Source organism: Morchella importuna (genome assembly GCF_003444635.1).
Source record: "Morchella importuna strain M04M26 chromosome Unknown Morimp01GS011, whole genome shotgun sequence".
Classification (NCBI taxonomy): domain Eukaryota; kingdom Fungi; phylum Ascomycota; class Pezizomycetes; order Pezizales; family Morchellaceae; genus Morchella; species Morchella importuna.
In genome coordinates, this window is record NW_025763408.1 from 649,826 (window position 1) to 670,288 (window position 20,463).

The following is a 20,463-nucleotide window of genomic DNA, read 5'->3' on the forward strand; positions in this document are numbered from 1 at the left end:
AATCGATAGATTCTAATAGGAGGTACATGAGTTTTGTGTCAGAAGGGGTCAATTGACCATGAGTGAAGGAATCGACAAAACTACTTATAGCCAGCGTACAGCGATGGGTAATAAGTCATCAGACGGAACGCCACCAAAATACGCGTTTGCAGGCAAAATTGTGGCTAGGTCGTCCGATGACTTATTACCCACCGCTGTACTACCCTGATAGATAGATCTGAAGTTTTAATTGAGCTTGGAAGCAATTGAAGACTTACTTGTAGTTGACTGATCGTGAAGTCCAAATTAACGGAATAGAAATTTAACCTCAATAACTACAGCAATACTGAAGCTGATATATCAGCTAGAATAATTTGCGAAATATCAGACCAGGAAAGTCAAAAAAATAAAGATAGAAGAAGGAGTAGCTGTAGGGCGGGTTTATTATGAATTTCCTTTCGACATATCATCACCAATATCCTCAATTGATATGAACTTTGGATAGTACATGTATTTCTTTCTCTTTTGAAGGTTTCACGGTTTGGTAGAATGAGAAGTTGTCGACTTTGGCTATTATTTCAAGGCTATACTCCTCTCTCTCTGCCAATCGCAAGCCGCAATTGGGACTAAACATCAAACAGAACCCTGCAATCTTTTTTTACCAACCCCCGCTAAGGTATCTCAAAGCTTCTGGCAACGATCATGTGTTGAAATCCCAAACTACCTTTTTTTTCAATAGAAGTAGAAACCTTTGTGCAGGGATGGATATACACATACTAATAAATTCTACTCTAACTGCAGCTTTAGAACAAGGCAAGCCACTCACGATTAAATAAAACTGCCGCGATACCATCCTAAGGCAAGTCCACACGAAAGGAAAAATTCCCACTACGTGCAGTCCATCGGAACAAGATACACCTGATCCGTGCCATCTCCAGTGTGCCAGGGTCTCCGGTTCGGGGACTGGTTGCGGGGAGCTTGCCGACGATCCAGTAGCGCAGTTGTTCCCCAGTCTAACCACAAATGCCCGCCAAGCTTGACGAATCTTGCTCAGCCGCCGAGAAACAGCAACGCTCTCTTCTCGTCAAGCTTACCTAGCTTGTTAGCTGTTACAAACCTCAACCTTATCGGAACATTATCGACAGGGAAGTACGAGCGAGCTTAACCTCTTTACTTGATTACTTACTACCACTATTGCCTCAAGAAATGGACAATACCGCCTCGAGTTCCATCACCACCGAGAAATTCCATGGCATAGAGAAGAAGCGCTCCTCACCCTCAACCATATCCTCTGTGACATCAGCTGCCCGCTCAATTGCGTCGGTGTTTAATACCAGTATACCTGGTGACATCACAGAGCATGAGCTACAGGATTACCCTCACACTGGGCGTTCCTCGCTACAGACCGATGCAGCGACTCTGCATGTAATGGGAGCTGGTGGAAACACCGGCGCAACGACACCAGTGTATAGGGATTCGTCCGATTCAGACTCAACACTGACAGCATCGTCTGTACCATCTCGTGAGGGCTCGCCGCCGCTAGAGGAGCAGCAGGAGCGGGAGGAGGTGGTGGTGGTGGAGCAGGAGTGGTGGCTGAAGGCATTTTGGGGGGACAATATCTCTGTGGTTGTCTCGTTCAAGCATGCAAGGGATCATCTAGGTACGCACGCAATAGACCGCGTTTCCGCTGTTTCTTTCAAGACGATATAGCCTCTTGTTCCCTGCGTTTTTTTTCCCTTCTTTTTTGTTAGGTTTTTTATTCTTTCTTTTCGTTTCGTTTTTATATCATCGCTATTTAGGCGGCGGTGATTGAGGTGGGGAAGGCATATGGGATGCAAGACTCGAACCATTGTGCAGCGGCCATCTTGCAGCTGGGTCGTCCATCCCGGGGAAATCTGAGCGGCTGCATCTCGGTTGGATGAAGGATTGGATTTGGTGGATGAATCAAGCTCTTTTGCTTGCTCACCCACACACACCCACACACACCCATACCCACGCATGTACACATCCACATCCATTCCGTTCCATCAATCTAATCACGGCACATCGCGTCAATCTGCCGAAGAGCCGGCGGGAGCTATGGCCGGTGTGGGGTCGTTGATGGGTGGTGGTACGTGATGGTGGTGGTTGTGGGTGTGAGTGAGTGAGTGTGGACGTTGAACGGGATTGCGGGGAGTGGTGATGGGGAATAGAAGGACATATGGTGTGGGTGGGGTGTGATTTTATACCCACCCATAGCTACATGTATGTAGAGCTATCGATCGGGGGTTGCATCATCCTACATCATTACCAGATAGCGTTTCTCCCCTAGCCGAATTTTCCTTATTTTCTTATTCCTTCTTAGTTCTTCTCGAGATCTCTAGATCTTCCCATTCTATGATGAAGCCATCCTCGACTTCCCCCCCCCCCCCCCCTTTTGCATAGACCGGCTGCTAAGATTATACCACTAAACTCTTATAGCCCTAGAACGTACTTACCTCTCCTACCACCGTACCGCCATGGTCTTCGGCATGCTCTCTGTCGTCACCGCCCAACTTACCATCATCAACCACGCGCCAAACCCCTCGCCCACCTTCGGCTTCCGTACGGTCGGTAAGCCACTCTCTGTCGTCTTGGCCTGCTGCGCCCTCATCATCAGTATTGTTGGGGTGCTGCGCTGGTGGCGGCTCCAGAATGGGCTGCTAAGAGGTGTGTCCATATCCGGTGGGAGAGAGCTGGTGGTTGTGGGTGCGATCGTGGGTGCAGTGATAGCAGGCACGTTGGGGTTGGTGGTAGCTGTCGATATTACAAAGGAGTATTGAGTGGATGAATGGTGGGCATACGGTTCATGTGATCTTTCTTTAGAGTGGAGGATATACAGAATGATATGACGATATGATAACGGGCGATATGATTTAGTGGTATATGGATAAGGTTTGATTTGTTGTAATAACGTATATGTTCTCTTTCTTTTGCATGTATAATGTGGGTGGTTTGGCGTAAATACATATATAGCTTTCATTATGCAGTAAAGTAATGTAGTTTTATTAATTACATGTAGTTTTAGAAGAATTGTAAAGATTTTCTCCTGTAGTTAATATTTGTTGGTTTATATTATTCACAGTGGGCGTGCAGAAGAATTTTGATCTTCCAAGTTATTCAAAGCCCATCAAAGATTTCCCACTAAGCTCTGAGGTTGATCATGATAGAGTAGAAGAAACACACAATTACTCAAGACCAGCACATACATGTATCCACCCATTATAGGAAGGCATTTGCCAGGTTTCTTCAAATTAATGAATTGAGAGTAAAGAAAATATTCGCGAAGGTGAGAAGAACAATCACTAATTCCAGCTACATCGCTCTCACTCCCCCTTATATTGGCTTATCCCTTCCCAGTACACAATCAACAAAGTCTATCTTAGTGACTGGTCATATATGATTCGAGTGATTATCCATGAATGGATTGGCCATAAGCAATCACTCGATACGATAATAAGATAAATAGCTTGTGAGAACTCAATATACATGTAGTTAACTTAACACCTGTTACTCGGATTCGCGAATGTTGTAAATGTCTCTGACTCATGATTAATCTGATATAATAAATGTAATCATCCGAGATTGGCTTTGAATTAGCCGCGCACATTTAACAAAAGGAAATAACCGCTGTATTTAGGGGGGCAAATAGTAACAAACCCATTTGGTTAGTACATATGTAATGTTAACTAACACACGAAATCCATCCTTGCGCTGGAGAAGTTATTAAGCTCTCCTCCCATTCTCAGATTCACGCAACAGCGCGTACTTTCCATCCTAACTTCATAAAACCCCACCCAATTAAGGCCCCACTACACCCGTAAGTTAGCGACTAACAGAGGCAAAATGGCAACCCAAGACGAGACTCCCTCCCACACCACCACCTCCGGCGCAACATACCCCCCCTCGCTACTCGCCTACGCCCTCCCCCTCTCCACACTCCTCTCGACACACCCACACATCACCTCCTGCGTTGTTGGCGGCTTTATCTTCCATCCGACGCGTGGGCTCCTCCTCATCCGCCGGGCGATTGACGAGGCCGCTTTTCCGGGGTACTGGGAGGTTCCGGGCGGAGGTGTAGAAGCGCCGCCGACAGACGCGACCCTACTCGACGCGGTGGTTCGGGAGGTGTGGGAGGAGACGGGGCTGAAGGTCACCAGGCTGCTAAGGTGCTTCGGATGTGTGGAGTTTCAGGGGCGATCGGGGAGGTGGTGGAGAAAATGGAATTTTGAGGTCGAGGTGGAAGAGGGTGAGGTGAAGTTGGAGGAAAGGGAGCATGATGGGGTGCTATGGGTGAGGGGGTGGGAAGATGTGGTAAGGGAGAAGTGCTTGGTGTCGAGTGGGATGGAGAGCGCGGTGAGGGAGGCATTGGGGATTTGGAAGGAGGAACAGCTTGAGAGGAGCAATTAGGCCTGTCGATGCCAAAGTTAAGTAACGATGGGCTACGTTAATAGGGGGACCATAGCTAGGACTAGGAGCGTTTAACTATCAAATTAGGAGCAATTGGCATCTGCCTGGTGTCAAGCAAGTGAAAATATGTACTGACCTTATCTACGCCTTGAGCTTCAGCGATGACAGATAACCATCTCCTGTATATCATTATCATTAGCTTCAGGGCTCAGCGTTAAATGTAGCTCTGGAACATGGATTACGAGCGGGACCTCGCGTCAAAGACGCCTAGTCTTCACTGATAAGAAGATATAATTAACGCGTACAATCGTAGCTGAATAGAATGGGTGAATCACTCCGTGTTCTAATGTGGGCCCAAGCAGATCGGGGGAGGGGACTAACGTGTTAACTAAGGAACGTAAAGATATATAATGAGCCTAATCACTGAGATGAATGTTAGTTAGATATCAATATTGCAATTCCTTGGGCCGACATATACATTATATTATCTCTCCGTTGGTATTACACACGAAGCCATGATATTCTTAGGTACGGAACAAACATCATGAACAATAGTAGTGGGAGAGGTTAAATGAATCAATATAATTATTGATGGTATCTAGTTAGATAGCACGAGCAAGTCTCTTTGCAAGTGGTGATGCTAAGTACTGGATCGAGTGGTACCATTTAAGCATATCATTAAACGACAGATAGAAAGAGATGAGAGTGGATTTTCTTCTTATACTATTCACACGAATTAAGGTGAATAATTCATTTCGCGATATCTATTGATTCTAACTCAATACAGATTATCTCACACCTAGTGCAATCTAAGAAGGTTTACTTAAATATTGAGTCGTACGTGGCATTTCACTGCACACTATCTCTAGTGTTTGGGTCGATACTAACATATATCACCAGTAATTATGCAATGTAATGTGACTTGCCGCACTTTACAGGAATAATTGACTACAGATTGCATACGGGCATAATTTAACTTCTTAATAGGGTATTGCATGTTTTCACATTGAGGCAATTTGTATATATGTTGAATAACGCCATAAAGTCCGTCTTTAGTTGATAAGCCAATATAATAATACTATGTGGAATTTATGGATTGACAAACTGGAGACACGCTTGCAATTGGGTGATGATATCTAATATTTTGGGATTCAGATTTAATTATTCTGAAGTGTTGTAGTATGGGTGGGCATAGAGCTCAGATATGATTTAGTTCAGATTGAAATCTATACAAAGGATATGCTAAACAGATGCTTTATGCTGAATTGTTTAATACTAAACGGTGACGGAGGTAAGTTCTGATTTCGTATCATCGCATTAACTATTAGGTTGCTACAGTTTTGTCGATTAAGGATAATACATAATCTAATGTGTAAACACAGTGGCATATTAATCTGCGAGTGAGCGTGTTGTGTGTTGGATTCTTAAAGTTTATATATATATAATAGTAGCCCTAAATGAAGGCATGTTAGATAACGCTTGAGGCGTATAAGAACTCAGGCACAGATCGCAGGCGCTGAGTGATGGACACGAGTTGGATCCTGTATAGCTTACGCATGAACAGCATGTCTCTCTGTGTGAGAAGTCGACTATGCACGTCATACTGGAATTTTCTTAACTCGTGCTATACATGAGATTAATGTCTATCTGATTCAATGCCTGTACGAACAACATCTCATAGTTATTAGACAATGTGCCTAGATGTACAGACAGGTGGAGAGACTTGTGGCTTTACGGGTCATAGGATGACTCGTAAAGCTTTTTTCGCCTCTCTCTACGCCTCCTATTAATGAATACACTGACGCTCCTTCCAGGCTAACAGGATACACTACACACGAGCATGACACGCAATTTGTGTCTTAGGTCATGGCCAAATAAAGCAAGTTTCAAAATAGGCAGTTTCCGTCTAATACCTTTAACTTATTATTGAATCCACAGAGAGCAAGTGTGAAATCGAGAGAATGGCCTTAACCAGGTCCTGATGCACAAGACATGGAATCGAAGACATCATCATAAAGGGGGGAGTCTCTCCGTGTCATATTCTGGGTATCGGGGTGCGAAGCTCATATATTACTTCTTAACCTAGGAGGGTGAGCGTCAGAATGAGTATAGGGTATGGGCTCAGGTGAAGAAGGCAAAGATTTACTCGGTTCTCATGCAAAGTACCCTATCGGATGCGCGTGAGTCACTGCGCCTCAGCTCTGAACCCATAAGCTACATCACAACCATAACACCGCTCCCTGCGCATATTGGCCTCATGAAAAGACGTAAATTGCAGATACTTTCGTCAGATGTGCATGGGCGTCTTTTGGATCCTGAGGCTTAATAATATAGCACATTCCACGGCGCCCTGTAGTAGCTCGATTGCAGTCTTCATAGAAGGGCCCCGCGGCACCTGTGACCACATCTTTCTCGGTCTGTTGCCTGAGATGAAGAGCGGCAGGATCCATGTGTATATCGAGTAGGAATACTCATGGACGTCCTCAGAGCTTCCAGAAGAATTCTAAGCCGTTAAGCAAAACAGTATTTCTACGTGAGTGCTCGGCGGGGGTCGCTTGACATAAATCCCATTCCTGGCGGTCGCGCTAAGCGCTCGCCCGCAGCGGACCGTGAAAACTAGGTGTATAGGTAATACGAGAGCGCTGCTTGCAGACGACAGTTATTTGGGTGTTATGGACAGGTTGTTGCACGCTAACAAGAGTGTAATCTTAGACGTCTGATTGAGTGAACTGTCAAGGGCTTCGACTGATGTAAAGCGTTGTTCTATTTGGTGCGTTGATTCTGGCGAGGGACAACATGTTGTGGGTGGTATAATACAGGCATCGTGAAACACTAGGATTGTGAGAGTAATTATGATTATTCACACAGCCATTAGCAGATGGAAACGAATAGATGGGGCAAGAAGTATGGCGCCGATGCAGTGGTCAAGTAGGCGGCGAGGAAGGTGTGGGTGGATCATGGAGGATCACTTGGCCTCTCCCGCTGGTCCCTGCTGCCAGAGGTAAATACCTGCAATTGCCGGCTGGGTCGGAGCTTGATTCCATACAGGCGCCGGCAATTCTGCAGGCCATGGCGGTGGAAGGGGGGGTGTCTCCATTTGGTGGAAGCGGCTGGCAATCAGGTGCCGTGTGGTGCCCTATGCGCTGCAGATTCGCAGCCTATATGGATTCCTATTTGCTGCAGGGTTGTTGGAGAGCCACTGACTATCTAGAGCCCTATTCTCTGAAGCATTGCTGGCTGTTCGGTGCATGCTCTGGTCCAGAATCGCTGCAGGATCACTGCCTATTGGGAGCCCTATTCGCTGCAGAATAACTGCAGATTCGCTGCCTATTTGGAGCCCTATACACTGCAAGAGCGCTGCCTATTTTGGGCATGCTTTGGTGCATGCCTTGGTGCATGCTTTGGTCCAGAAGTGCTGCCTATTCGCTGCCTATTCGGAGCCTATTTGGAACATACTTTGGAGCATGCTTTGATCTAGATTAGCTGCAGAATCGCTGCCGATTCACTGCCTATTCGGAGCCTATTTGCTACATGCCTTGGTGCATGCTTTGGTTCAGAATCGCTGCCTATTCAGAGCCTATTTGAACTATGATTTGGAGCAGTATGACTGGCAGGTCGAATAGCTGCCGTACGGTAGGTCTGCCAGGGTCGCTGGCATGTCAAATACCCGCCGTACGGCAGGTCTGTCAGCGTCACTGGCAGGTCAGTCAGCGTCACTGGCATGTCAAATACCGGCCGTACGGCAGGTCAGTCAGGGTCACTGGCATGTCAAATACCTGCCGTACGGCAGGTCTGTCAGCGTCACTGGCATGTCAAATACCCGCCGTACGGCAGGTCTGTCAGCGTCACTGGCATGTCAAATAACCGCCGTACGGCAGATCTGTCAGCGTCACTGGCATGTCAAATACCCGCCGTACGGCAGGTCTGTCAGCGTCACTGGCAGGTCAGTCAGCGTCACTCGCATGTCAAATACCGGCCGTACGGCAGGTCAGTCAGTGTCAGTGGCATGTCAAATACCCGCCGTACGGCAGGTCTGTCAGCGTCACTGGCATGTCAAATACCTGCCGTACGGCAGATCAGTCAGCGTCAATAGCATGTCAAATACCTGCCGTACGCCTGGTCAGTAAGCGTCACTGGCAGGTCAGTCATCGTCACTGGCATGTCAAATACCTGCCGTACGGCCTGTCAGTCAGCGTCACTGGCATGTCAAATACCTGCTGTACGGCTTGTCAGTCAGCGTCACTGGCAGGTCAGTCAGCGTCACTGGCATGTCTCATACCTGCCGTACGGCAGGTCAGCCAGTGTCACTGGCATGTCACATACCTGCCGTACGGCAGGTCAGCCAGTGTCACTGGCATGTCACATACCTGCCGTACGGCAGGTCAGCCAGTGTCACTGGCATGTAACATACCTGCTGTACGGCAGGTCTATCAGCGTCAGTATCAATCCAATACCTGCTATACGGTAGCTGAGAGGTGTCAATAGCAAGTCAAATAGCTGCCATACGGCGCGACTGACAAGGTTTGCACATACAAAATTTGACCCTAACCTGACCCTAACCCGAAGCTGACCCCACCAGAAAGAGGTATAATCCTAATAGTTTCCGGCATTGCTCCCAAGTCACTCACCATATCAATGAGGGCATCGGGCCATACTTACTCACAACCCTCTCATTCTTTGACTGAAAATTATCATGCTTCGATTAACTCCCTGTTTACTATGTCTGGTGACCGTACTAGATCGCTGTTGATATCAGCCAAATGTGGATAGGGGTTTACGCTCTAGAAATTCGGGATCCCTAGCCGCTAGCATTCTTACCCCATCGAAGTATTTAAAATACAATATATGATATTTCCCGTAACGACTGCTCACAAAGAGCTTTCCAATTTCTCCGCTACTCGGTTAAGAACAATATATCCGGTCGGTGGGAGACGACTTTCCGTTTCTAGAGTGCATGAAAGAAAAATCGATATAGCAAATAGAAGAGGTATACTAATGTAGATAAATAAGCGCTGAGGGCCTAGACTGTGAGAGTATTGGGGGTGCCCTCTGGGATGCCATGATGCTCCCTAGTATGCATTCTGACTGTTTACTAGAGTGGGTACTGCTCTCATTTGTTTACGTTACGTATTACTTTTGCTCCCCGACAAGTTCCTCTCTGAATTGTTAACCACTAATACTGACTTGTTAAAAAACATTGATTGGAGAGATAGAGTCCAACCTGTACCACGTCCACCGATACGTTGGAAAAGGTAATTACCTCCGCTACCACGGCAGTTGGTTTCCTTTCAGTGTTGCCCAGTGCTATGGCAATGGTTGGTTGGTCTGTATTAGGTCTCTTTCCGACAATCTGAGACCTGTGGATGCAACATTAAGGCGAGAGCTTGAGGTTAATCATACGGTTCATCCTCATACTCTTAAGAGCTCTCGTGGTCATTCTCCAGAGCATCATAATAGTCTGAGTGGCGAGTATAGATTATTTCTTCCGCCTCAGATAACTAAATTACCTCATGCTTCTTTTGTGCTTCAAAATTGCCAGAATGATACTCGGGAAATGAAATTCTACCCACTGAGGACTGCTCCTCCCAGTGGAGATTTCGGGAGAACCGAGGAAACCTTTCCAGGCTATTTAGGTAACAGTTGTCAATTGACTAGTCAGAGATGGCGGTGGCAGTGGGGTTAATAGTAAGGAAGATATCTTACACTCGTCAGTCTCTCCATCTTCTTCAAATCGTATTGGGAGTCATAGGCGCTTTAGTACAGGGGGTGCTGTACTGGAGGGGTACTTGGAGGAAGTCATTCTGATGACTGTTAGGAATATCCGCAGTGCTCTAGAAGCACTCGCAATATTTTCAATTAGAAATCAATTCTTGGAGAGAAAATCTGCGCCGCTGTATTCATATAACAGGGATCCTCCGGTGTTACAATTATTTCCGCACTCAATCGAATCATTATTATCCCTTGTTTTACTGCACTTTCTGAAAAGGTACCGGGTTCTTTTATAGCAATTTAGCAGTTTGATTCCACTTTGAAATAAGAGTAATACAATGACTACCTGCACTAATCTAACCAAAACATATAGTTCAGGTCTATTCCGGCGTTTGATTCCAGGAAGACAAACCTTGAGTAGATGTAGTAATATCGGGGTGTGTATGGTTCATTGTATCGCGTTTGTGTTCTGCAAAGATGAAGAATGGTTCATTGTTCAGTTGGGTTTGTTCGATGATAATATATTCAGTTGATTGAGCTTGTTGGGTTCCAGCGAAGTTAGGGGGGCAATAATTCCTGTTGTTAGGATTCTCAAAAAGCAGATGTTCAGGACGGCTTATTACGAGATGATGGATATACCGGGCCGGTTGAGTACAGGGAAGACTCATAAAAGTCTTCTTTTCCTGCCTGTAGTCCTTGGTAGGGTAGAGGGGAGTAAAGGGGTTGTGTATGACAGGTTATCAGTGTTTTGCTACGGTTACAAAGATTGTTTTCCTTTGTTAAACAAGGAATTTGAGAGAGATAAGAGTTCACAATTCAGGGACAATAGTGTCAACAACGTGCCATACAAATAAATATGCGATAACATTTTAGTATATTCGGCGGTCTACTGACATACAAGATTTTAAGTTGTTAATATTATATATCAAAATTTAATTATAATATATTTGAAAATTTTCTTTAAATTCCGGGGTTAGTGGCTCTCAGACAAAACTAAAATGTTTCAAAAGAATTCAGTTTCTGTGTCGGAAAAAATAATCCAGTAAGTTACCAGAAGTAATCCATTTTCCTTAAATTTTGAGAAACCCTAACAAGGTGATATATAAAACCAGACTACAACAATACAGAATATGGAATGTCGGTCATGGATTGTCACTCACATATTGGGTTTCTTGTATTGCGAATATCATGATCCAAGAATGAAATCCGAATTACTGTTACAAATCACACCTGGGCGGTAAGCTGAAGATCAGAATCCGAGTCTGTGCAATAAAACGCACCGGAGTCAAGGAGTGGGATTCGCCCAATGCGGTAACCCGGAGGTCAGAATCCGAAATTCATGTATTCCATCGAAGCGGAGGATGGGGACACTCGGCATCGTTAAATTTGGAGCGCCGTCATGATCGTGAGGTTGAGACGGTGCGTTCGGTACCATGCAGGCATCGATCGTGGTACCCGACCGGTGAGTGACGGCGCCGGAAGTGCTGCAGGATAGGCCGCCAAGACTCACAGGGAGTTACCCTACCCAACAGCCCCCAACCACCACCTACCCCCCTGCCATCACGACCACCACCCCCGGTACCTACATATTTGACGATAGCGATGGACTCGGGGTGGCCTATTTAATCCGTATGCACAGAATCTGGAATTGTGGGGCGACGGTTCCCGGGCAACCTCAAAATCCTGTCCGACATTCTACTACTAGAACTATGTATTGTAGGTGCAAACTTGCTTTTGGTCAAAATGCAATGCATCCATACAGGTAAAACAATAGCCTCACGACGATTGTTCTGGGTGGCAAACGCAAGTCAACTGTACGTCCCCTATATATTAAAGGAGAAGTGTATGAGGGGACTGTACGGCACGTAGAACTGCATACTATAGGGTTCCCCCTGTTTTTGCTGATGGGGGACTAATCTTAAACCTGAGTTCACCCCATCAGAAATGAATATAATTTGCACCATTATTTTGTCCAGAATCGCTGCCTAATTTTGCATTATTTGCCAGTGGCAGAGGTGTTCATTTAGGGCATGTATAGGTACTAGATATGGTGGCGGGGTTGCTGGGTGGCGGTGCTGGAGTTGGTGGAGGTGCGAGCTGTAGAGATGCGGGTTGTGAAGGTGCGGCCTGCGGTGGAGAGATGCTGGGGGTGGGGCTTGCGCCGGTTCCAGATATTTTGCGGATTTGTATGGTTGCGGATTTGTATGGAGGTTTGCAAGGCATTCCGAATTTGTAGGGGCGTTGCGAATTGGTATGGTTTGCGGCCGGAAACTTGCATTCTGCCGTAACTCAATGCATTCATACAGGTAGCAGCGATGTTACATTATGTCAAATTAGGAGTCATGCGTGACTGAAACAATAGCAGTTACCAGCAACGCCGCAAGCCTACCTGCCATAGGATGACTGCAATACCAGTACCGCTCTCGCATTAGGCGTAGTACTGTGACTCAATCGGTAATAGCGCTGCTAAAGAACGGAAATAATCATGTAATATCACTCACATTTGCCATCGTATTTGATACCTACTGGTTTCCATTTGATGATGATTTTGTGCCTAGTAGATGTGCTGATTTGGGTCATGGTATGGTCAAACAAAACATCGATGTGGTTCTTAATTTGATGATCCAGATCCTGCTCAAAGCGCTGTCGAATTGGTGATTGACTAGATGCTCAAGAAGGTGTCTGCTAGCTGTTGATTTGGCAATGTGTAGGAGAAAAGTACAGTACGCAGGAGAAATTGTCTTAGCAAGAGCGAATCAAGATCCATTTAGTGTCTGAGTTAGTTGTTAGTCGGCATTGATTTAGTACCTGATTCACTACAGGATTCGTTACAGATCCGGTACCTGCCTCGGTGCGGGTTTGGTACAGGTGGAACACGCAGTATTAGTAGCAGTATTGGGAGCAGTGCAGGCGGTGCAGATTCGGTGCAGGTAGTACAGGTGGTATTAGGAGTGGTACAGGCAGTATTTGGTGCGGTACAGGGGGTGGCCCAGGCATTGCAGGTGGGTATGTGCAGGCACTGATTTGATGTGGGTGTGCAGGTGCAGGCGGTGCAAGCTGGAGATTGCAGGCGGGTATGTGCAGGTACTGATTTGATACTGGTGGGCAGGTGTAGGCGGCAATTGCAGCGGGTAGGTACATACGCCACTTCCAGCCTTTCTGTCATACTAGAAAACTGACAGAGTCAATGCCAGTCCCCTCACTCTTCGTCCTGGATGCCTAGCACAGTTCTGCTCTTTCCCTATCTATCGCTCGCACTATGATTCAGAGACTGTAAGGTCAATTACCTCTCGTACAGTAGGAACTTGCAGAGGCAGCGCCATTAAATACCTCCCGTACCCTGCGTTTTATACAGTCCACACTCTATTTTGCACAGTCAAAGCAGTATGACTCTGCCCCATACAACCAGGACAGGTGTAATTTGGAGCAGATTCGCTGACCATTTAGAGAATACTTTGTAGCATGCTTTGGTCCAGAATTACTGCCTGCTTGGTATGGCATCCCTGCCTATTCAGGGCCTATTGAAGTATGATTTGGAGCAATATGGTTCGCAGGTTGAATACCTGCTGTAGAGGAGGGCCAGCAGTGTCTGTATTTTCTCATCTACCTGTCGTATGGCTAGTCCCTAAGCGGCGCTAGCAGGTCAAATACCTACCATATGGCAGGTCAGTCAGCTTCACTGGCATGTCAAATGCCTGCTGTACTGTAGGATGGTCAGCGTCACCAACAGTATGATTACCTGCCGTACGGTAGGTCTGTTACCGCCATTGGCCGTCCAATATCTGCCTTCGGTAGGTATGTCAGCTTCACTGGCATATTAAATACCCACTGTACGGTAGGTTTGTCAGCGTGACTGGCAGGTCAAATACCTGCTGTACGTCCGGTCCATCAGAGTCACCAGCATGTCAAACTCTTGCTGTATGGTAGGATGCTCAGCATGACTCACTACGTGAATACCTAGTGTATGGTAGGTCTGGCAGCATCACTAGCGATTCAATACCGGCCGTACGGTAGCTGAAATCCTTCACTAGCATGTCAAATACCTGCTTTACGGTAGATATGCCAGAGTCAGTGTCATGTCAAATACCTGCTTTACGGTAGGTGTGTCAGTATCAGTGTCATGTCAAATACCTAAGATACGGTAGGTCTGTCAGGGTCACTAGCATCTCAAATACCCGCTGTACGGTAGGTCTGTCAGCGTCACTGACATGTCAAATAGCTGCAGTACGGTAATTCTGTCAGGATCCCTGGCATGTCAAATACCGGCCATATGACAGGTCTGTCAATGTCACTGCCAATCCAACAGCTGACGTACGGCAGGTCTGTCAGCGTAAATGGCAGGTGAAATAGCTGTGGTACTGTAGGTTTGTTAGTGTTACTGGCATGTTAAATACCTGCCATAGGTAGGTCAGCCACGGTCTCTGGCATGTCAAATACCTACTCTTTGGTGGGCCTCTTAGCGTCACTGGCAGCTCGAATATCTTTCAAATACCCATCGTATGGTACGTCCCTCAGCGTCAATGGCATATCAAAAAGCTGCCGTATGGTAGATTTGATAGGGTCACTGGCATGTCAAATACCTGTTGTATGGTTGGTCTCCCAGGATTGCTGTAATGTCAAATACCTGACATACGACAGATCTATCAGTGTCAATGCCAATCTAATACCTAATTAACGGTAGGTCTGTCAGTGTCATTGGAATGTCAAATACCTGCCATACGGTAGGTCTCTCAGGGTCACAGCCAGTCCAGTACCCAATATACGGTGGGTCTGTCAGAGTCACTGCCATGTCAAATAGCTATTGTACGGTAGGTCTGTCAGTATCATTGCAATATTAAATACCTGCCTTACGGTATGTACATAAGAGTCGGTGTCAGTTCAGTACTCACCCTATGGCATGTTTGTCAACGTCATTATCAATCCAATACGTGACGTACGGTAGCTGAGAAGCGTAACTAGCATGTCAGATAGCTATCGTATGTTGCGACTGGCAAGGTTTGCGCATATAAAATTTGACCCTAAGCTGGCCCTAACCCGAAGCTGACGCAATCAGAAAGAGGTATAATTTAGTGCACGATTTGACACCAAGTAGATGTCAATTAAATCTCCATTGTACATCAATGTGAGACTCGATTTGGCCTTTGATTCGGTTCGTGCAGTGGTGTTCGTAAAGTTATCTAAATACAATAGTCAATGCAAGCAGGAGATGATAATCAAGATAGCAGGTAAGGTACCGGCAGCTGAAGTATGAAGCGGGAATCCTCAAAGTAAGTTCTCTCAAATTGATATCATTCGCCACTGCCCAAAGAATTGGAACTAGGTTACGGCATATATCATATTTCACATTACCCGAATAAACAAAGGATTTCAGAAATTAGTCAACCATTATAGTTGGAAACGACAGGGAGCATGGAGCGTCCAGATTAGTGGGATTAGTGCCCCATTGACAGCTAATTATATATCACTCCATTGTTGTTTACTGATTTGCATTTGTTGGCAGTGAGGTGGTGGTGCAAGCGGGGGCTATGGATGTGCAGGCTGTGGAGGTGAGGGTTATAGCTGAGAAAGTAGTGAAACCTTGCAAATTTGTATGTATTGCAGGTGCAAACTTGCTCTCAGTCAGGATGCAATGCATTCATACAGGTAAAACAAATGTCTCACGACGCTTGTTCTAGGAGGCAAAAGCAAATCAACTGTACGTCCCCTATATATTAAAGGAGAAGTGGGTGAAGAGGACTGTATGGCACATAGAACTGCATACTACAGGAGTCTCCCTGTTTTTGCTGATGGGGGACTAACCTTAACCCTGAGTTCACCCCATCAGAAATGAGTATAATTAGTTAAAAAAAAATTTTTTCTGGATGTGAATTTGTATTTTTTTATTTTTATTTTTATTTTTATTTTTATTTTTTTATTTATTTTTGTAACTAGTTATATAGATCGCAATGTATTTATTGTTCAAACTCGCAACAACTCGCGATGAAGAGGTGGCACACCCCTATTTCATCGTACAGTAAGTGGGACAACCCTGTTACTCTGTGTTATAGCGTCTACCTGTATCCATTCTGTGTGGACAATATGACGCACTTGCGAGGCCCTCAATTATATATCGTTCTGCTTAACACCGATTATAGGTCGGAGTTGAACTCTAGACACTCTGACATTTGTCAAATGTTTATACTACTACACTAGGTAGTGATAGCTGTACTTATGTCCCAGAAGTTGATGGTAAAGGGTGGGTTAAACCTTAATTATACCCTGCAAACCTTAATTTCCCAAGTTATATTCATCCCGAGATGGTGAATGCATAAGTAGTTTTCGTTACCCTCAAACCATCTTGACTCGCCCGATGTTACATTGAATAGGTAACCCACTGATTGGACTATACCCATTCATAAATGGGTCGCGCCGTATACTGCCGTCCAACTGGCGGGTATCCTTCGCATACAGGCCAGAACAGGTGGGGAATAGGTTTGGGAATTAAGTCGGAGCAAAAACTGGATGCGCGTGAGACCGACAGGTCAAGAACTGGAAGAGTACGACAGACATAGCAAACACTGTACGTGCGCGACAGACAGACAGAAATACAGAGCAGAAACTCAATACGCGCAAAAGACATACAGACAGAAAAAGCTGATCTCGCGCAACGGGCAGTAAAAAACTGGACTCGCCCAAGGAGGACAAAAACTGGAATTTCAAAACAGGCGGACAGGCGGATAGGGAGGACAGGAAGACGAACAAGTGGATAGGCAGACGGAGAGAGGGGGCAAAACTGGACTGACAGGCGGGCAGAGAGGAAAACACTGTATTATAGGATCGGTAGACTAAGGGGTATACTATTATATACACTATATTTTCATCAATTATCGATATCTGGAATCAATCCTTATAGAAGATATCTTAACTGGGGTATAAATGGCTGATAAATGGTAGAAACAAAACATTTGACGGTTGCCATGGTTACATTGGAAAACCTTCCTAAATAGTCATTACCGGTATCGAAAACCCATAGCCAAATTTCTATCCCTTAAACCGTCAGGTCGAATTCCAATAGCTTTAAATAGTAGGTATTCTCAATTCAATGCGGTGTGTGTGCATGCTCACACGCTAGTGGAGGTTCGAGGCTGTGCTCAAAGCTTTCACTTACTGCGTTCACAAGATCATGATTGCCAACTACAGCTAGTAGCCGGCATTGAGATTCGGCCTGACGGTTTATGGGATAATGATCGCACCGAATCCCTGCCCCACACTGGCTGACCTGAGTCCCTAACCCTGCGTGTCTTGACGTTCGCTTCATATCCACTCTCCCCACCCGAACATAAAGCTCTCAGACGAGTGAGTTCCGCGACTGGCGGTCACTCAGGCGGCGCTCTGGTCGACGCTGGGGGAGCTGTTGGAGGTGAGGGGGCTGGCGGGCAGGGGGTTTGATCGCGCGTGGTGGTGGTGGTGAGTGAGTGGAGCTATGAATGCGTTCAAAAAGCAATGAACTCATATGCCAGCTCTATATTAATTAAAGTCAGCCTTGCTCTTGAAAGAATGTGGTTGTTAATTAGCCCACCCATGTAATTCTAATCTACTTGTCTAGGATTCTGAAAACGTGACCCGTACTCGTACCCATCTCTGTAGCGATCTTGCCCCACTGCTGAAGATCACCCCACCCTCACTGGGAACCCTAACCCTGGCAACACGAGGGTCTCAGCCCCCCTTGGCACCCGCCGATCATTCCGCAGCCCCAACTCCCCAAGCTGAAATAAAAGAGCCCCATCTCTCATCTCAGCAGTACCAGAACAATCAATCGAGCCATGTCTTCCTCCAAAGCGCCCGTTGACAGCAAATCTCCCACCACCACCGCAGCACCCCCGCTCGACATCCCCCCGCCTTACCACGCCCCGACCGGTACCTACCCCCACACCCCACACCAATGATAAGATGAGCTGTGACTAACACGGGCGAGGGGGGAACAGCGCGCTGCTCCAGTGGCCTAATAGACTTCGCGCACCTGTCGACGCTGACGCCCGAGCAACTGGCGCGATTCGACGAGGAGCTCGTGGACAAGTGCCGCGCGTGGCTCACACCGACGCGGTACACGGTCCCGATGGCCGAGCTCCGCGACTGGCTGCGCAGCTACGGCTTCTTCGTGTCCAACGACCGGAGCAAGTATGGGCAGCGGGCGGCGGACCCCGAGCGGCCGCTGGGCGAGCGCCTTATGGCGATGGTGGCGTTTGCGCAGGCGACGCCGCAGGGGGATGGCGTGATGAGGAGGGGTGCGTTTTGGGAGACGTTGAGGGAGTTGGTGGAGGTTAGGGGGTTGGTAGGGAGGGTGTGATGGGGGGCGGCGTGGTGGGCGAGGTGGGTGCGAAGTTGGTTCTGGAGAAAACACCTATTGTATATCGAGATGAGGTGGAATAAATACTTATCCACAGGACGGGGGGGAGATTGATATTTATACCTGTGACCTGGCATCCGCGACATCCGTCCGTCCGTGCTTATCTTGTACACATGTAGTCACAGAACATGTAGCTACTGCTAGAGATTCATAGACTCCGACCCATGACTGTCAGCTTCGTGATCAACGGTTGACAATATTTCCCCATTGCTTTCGGAAAGTTCTTCAGATTCAACAGATGAAAGAGAACTGGAGCTGCTTGGTTCTTGTTGTTCTCGCTGGTTTTGTTCTATCGTTTGTATTCCAGTCCGATTGTATTGTTGATTTGAATTATCACATTTGGCAGTATCCATTCTAGCTACTGCACGTAACGTGATACCCTTCTCGTCTCATTCCGAACGCGTGAGCGATTCCATATTCCCTCGTACAATATCCAGTTCACCAATGGTGACGTGCCGCTGCTCTGCACTGTTCGCGGCACCGTCCTTTAGACCTTTTAAGCCACCAGGAAAAAAAGATCGGTGAAAAAAACGATCATCCTCTACTACCCAGAGGTAGCAGGTATGATATTTTCTACGCCGCTCACAGAGGCCATTGTAATGGTATCAAAAGTACAACCGTGATAGTATGGCTATTAACTGCATTTACTGATCACACCAACCTCGTATAGCTAGTAGAGGATTAACTTTCTTTTCGCTGATCTTTTTTTCGTTGCAACGGACGGTGGCTTAAAAGGTCTATTGCAGGTACGTACCCTTTGCAGATCGGCCGTTTCATGAGCAGGGTACGTTCCATCTACAGGTTGCCCATACGAGGAATGCCAACAACGGCCACCCCTTCAGGGGGACGGCTAAGCCAATCACAAGTTATCATTCACATTATTAGTGTAATTTAAGGTTTAGCTTATATAGGGTGCTTTACACTATGCGTGGTATGCAATTATTGCTACCCAGTGTAGTAGTATAAACATCTGACAGATGTCGGAGTTTCTGGAGTTCAACTCCGACCTGTAATGGGTGTTAGGCACAACGGTATATAATTGAGGGCCTCGCAGGTGCGTTATATTGTGTTCTGATATGTTGACCAAGACGTCGATTTGGTCAAGTGCGCGCACAATTCCCCAAAATTGATGGATAGGGCGATCCTTTCAAAGAGCCCACGTTATGATGAATAGCGCGCTCCATCAAACAAGCTCGCGTAGTAGCTCTACTCCAATAATCAAGTACACAAACAAAGAGCTTCCGAACCATGTGTTCTGCTCCATTCCCCCAAAACGCTCCGCTAGCCAAGGGAGCGCTCTATCCACCAAGTCGGCCGATAGATTGATCAGCTGGCCAGCGGAGTAAACTTGGTGAATGGCTACTCCGTTCACTATGAGAACACTGTACTTTATCATGATGGAAAACTAGAGGAATAATAACCGGTCTTAACACAATCATCTTGAGGTTGTCGTCAGCATACAATGAAGCGACAGAGTTCGAGATACTCACATCAACAGTGTATTTAAATTATAAAGCCATATTCGCCTCGATCTAGATATGATCTATTTCATATTTTCTCCCGTCACTCATTAGTACATGTAAATACCTGTTCTTTTAAAAGTATTGTTTAGTAACAGTAACTGACTTTAGCCGTCTAATTTAGTCTCATACTTGGTGAACGGGGCCAGACTTGATCAGTGGGTTAATCCGTTCAATTTTAATATGTACTTGGTGAACGGACTTTTCCCTCCGCCAACTTCGTGGATAGAACGCTCCATTGGCCAGCGGGGCGACTTGGGCAACAGAGCAGAACACCAAGAAGAGCAAAACCGGCCCTAGGAGTTCCATCAGCGCCTGTGCTGACCCTAGGAGCTCTACCAGTGCCTGAGCTTGCCTCTGGAGCTGCACCAGCGCCTGTGCTTGCCCTGGGAGCTGTACCAGTGGCTGGACTCACCCCAGTACAACTAGGCTGGGCACTGT

At 46.5% G+C, this 20,463-nt stretch overlaps 3 protein-coding genes across 3 annotated transcripts; all 3 read left to right on the plus strand.

Moving 5' to 3' along the window:
* Positions 1-1,185: 1,185 nt before the first annotated feature.
* LAJ45_04592 (uncharacterized protein) lies at positions 1,186-2,780 on the plus strand (the record flags this gene model as incomplete). The annotated part of the gene is made up of 2 exons (XM_046114172.1): positions 1,186-1,639; positions 2,440-2,780. 2 exons carry the CDS (start codon positions 1,186-1,188, stop codon positions 2,778-2,780), a joined length of 795 nt encoding a protein of 264 aa, XP_045972694.1.
* Positions 2,781-3,843: 1,063 nt separating this feature from the next.
* On the plus strand, positions 3,844-4,407 carry LAJ45_04593 (uncharacterized protein; the record flags this gene model as incomplete). Its single annotated transcript, XM_046114173.1, has 1 exon — positions 3,844-4,407. One exon carries the CDS (start codon positions 3,844-3,846, stop codon positions 4,405-4,407), a length of 564 nt encoding a protein of 187 aa, XP_045972695.1.
* A 13,511-nt stretch (positions 4,408-17,918) lies between these two features.
* On the plus strand, positions 17,919-18,442 carry LAJ45_04594 (uncharacterized protein; the record flags this gene model as incomplete). The annotated part of the gene is made up of 2 exons (XM_046114174.1): positions 17,919-18,012; positions 18,081-18,442. The coding sequence occupies 2 exons, from the start codon at positions 17,919-17,921 to the stop codon at positions 18,440-18,442; spliced, it is 456 nt and encodes a 151-aa protein (XP_045972696.1).
* Between the last annotated feature and the right edge of the window lie 2,021 nt (positions 18,443-20,463).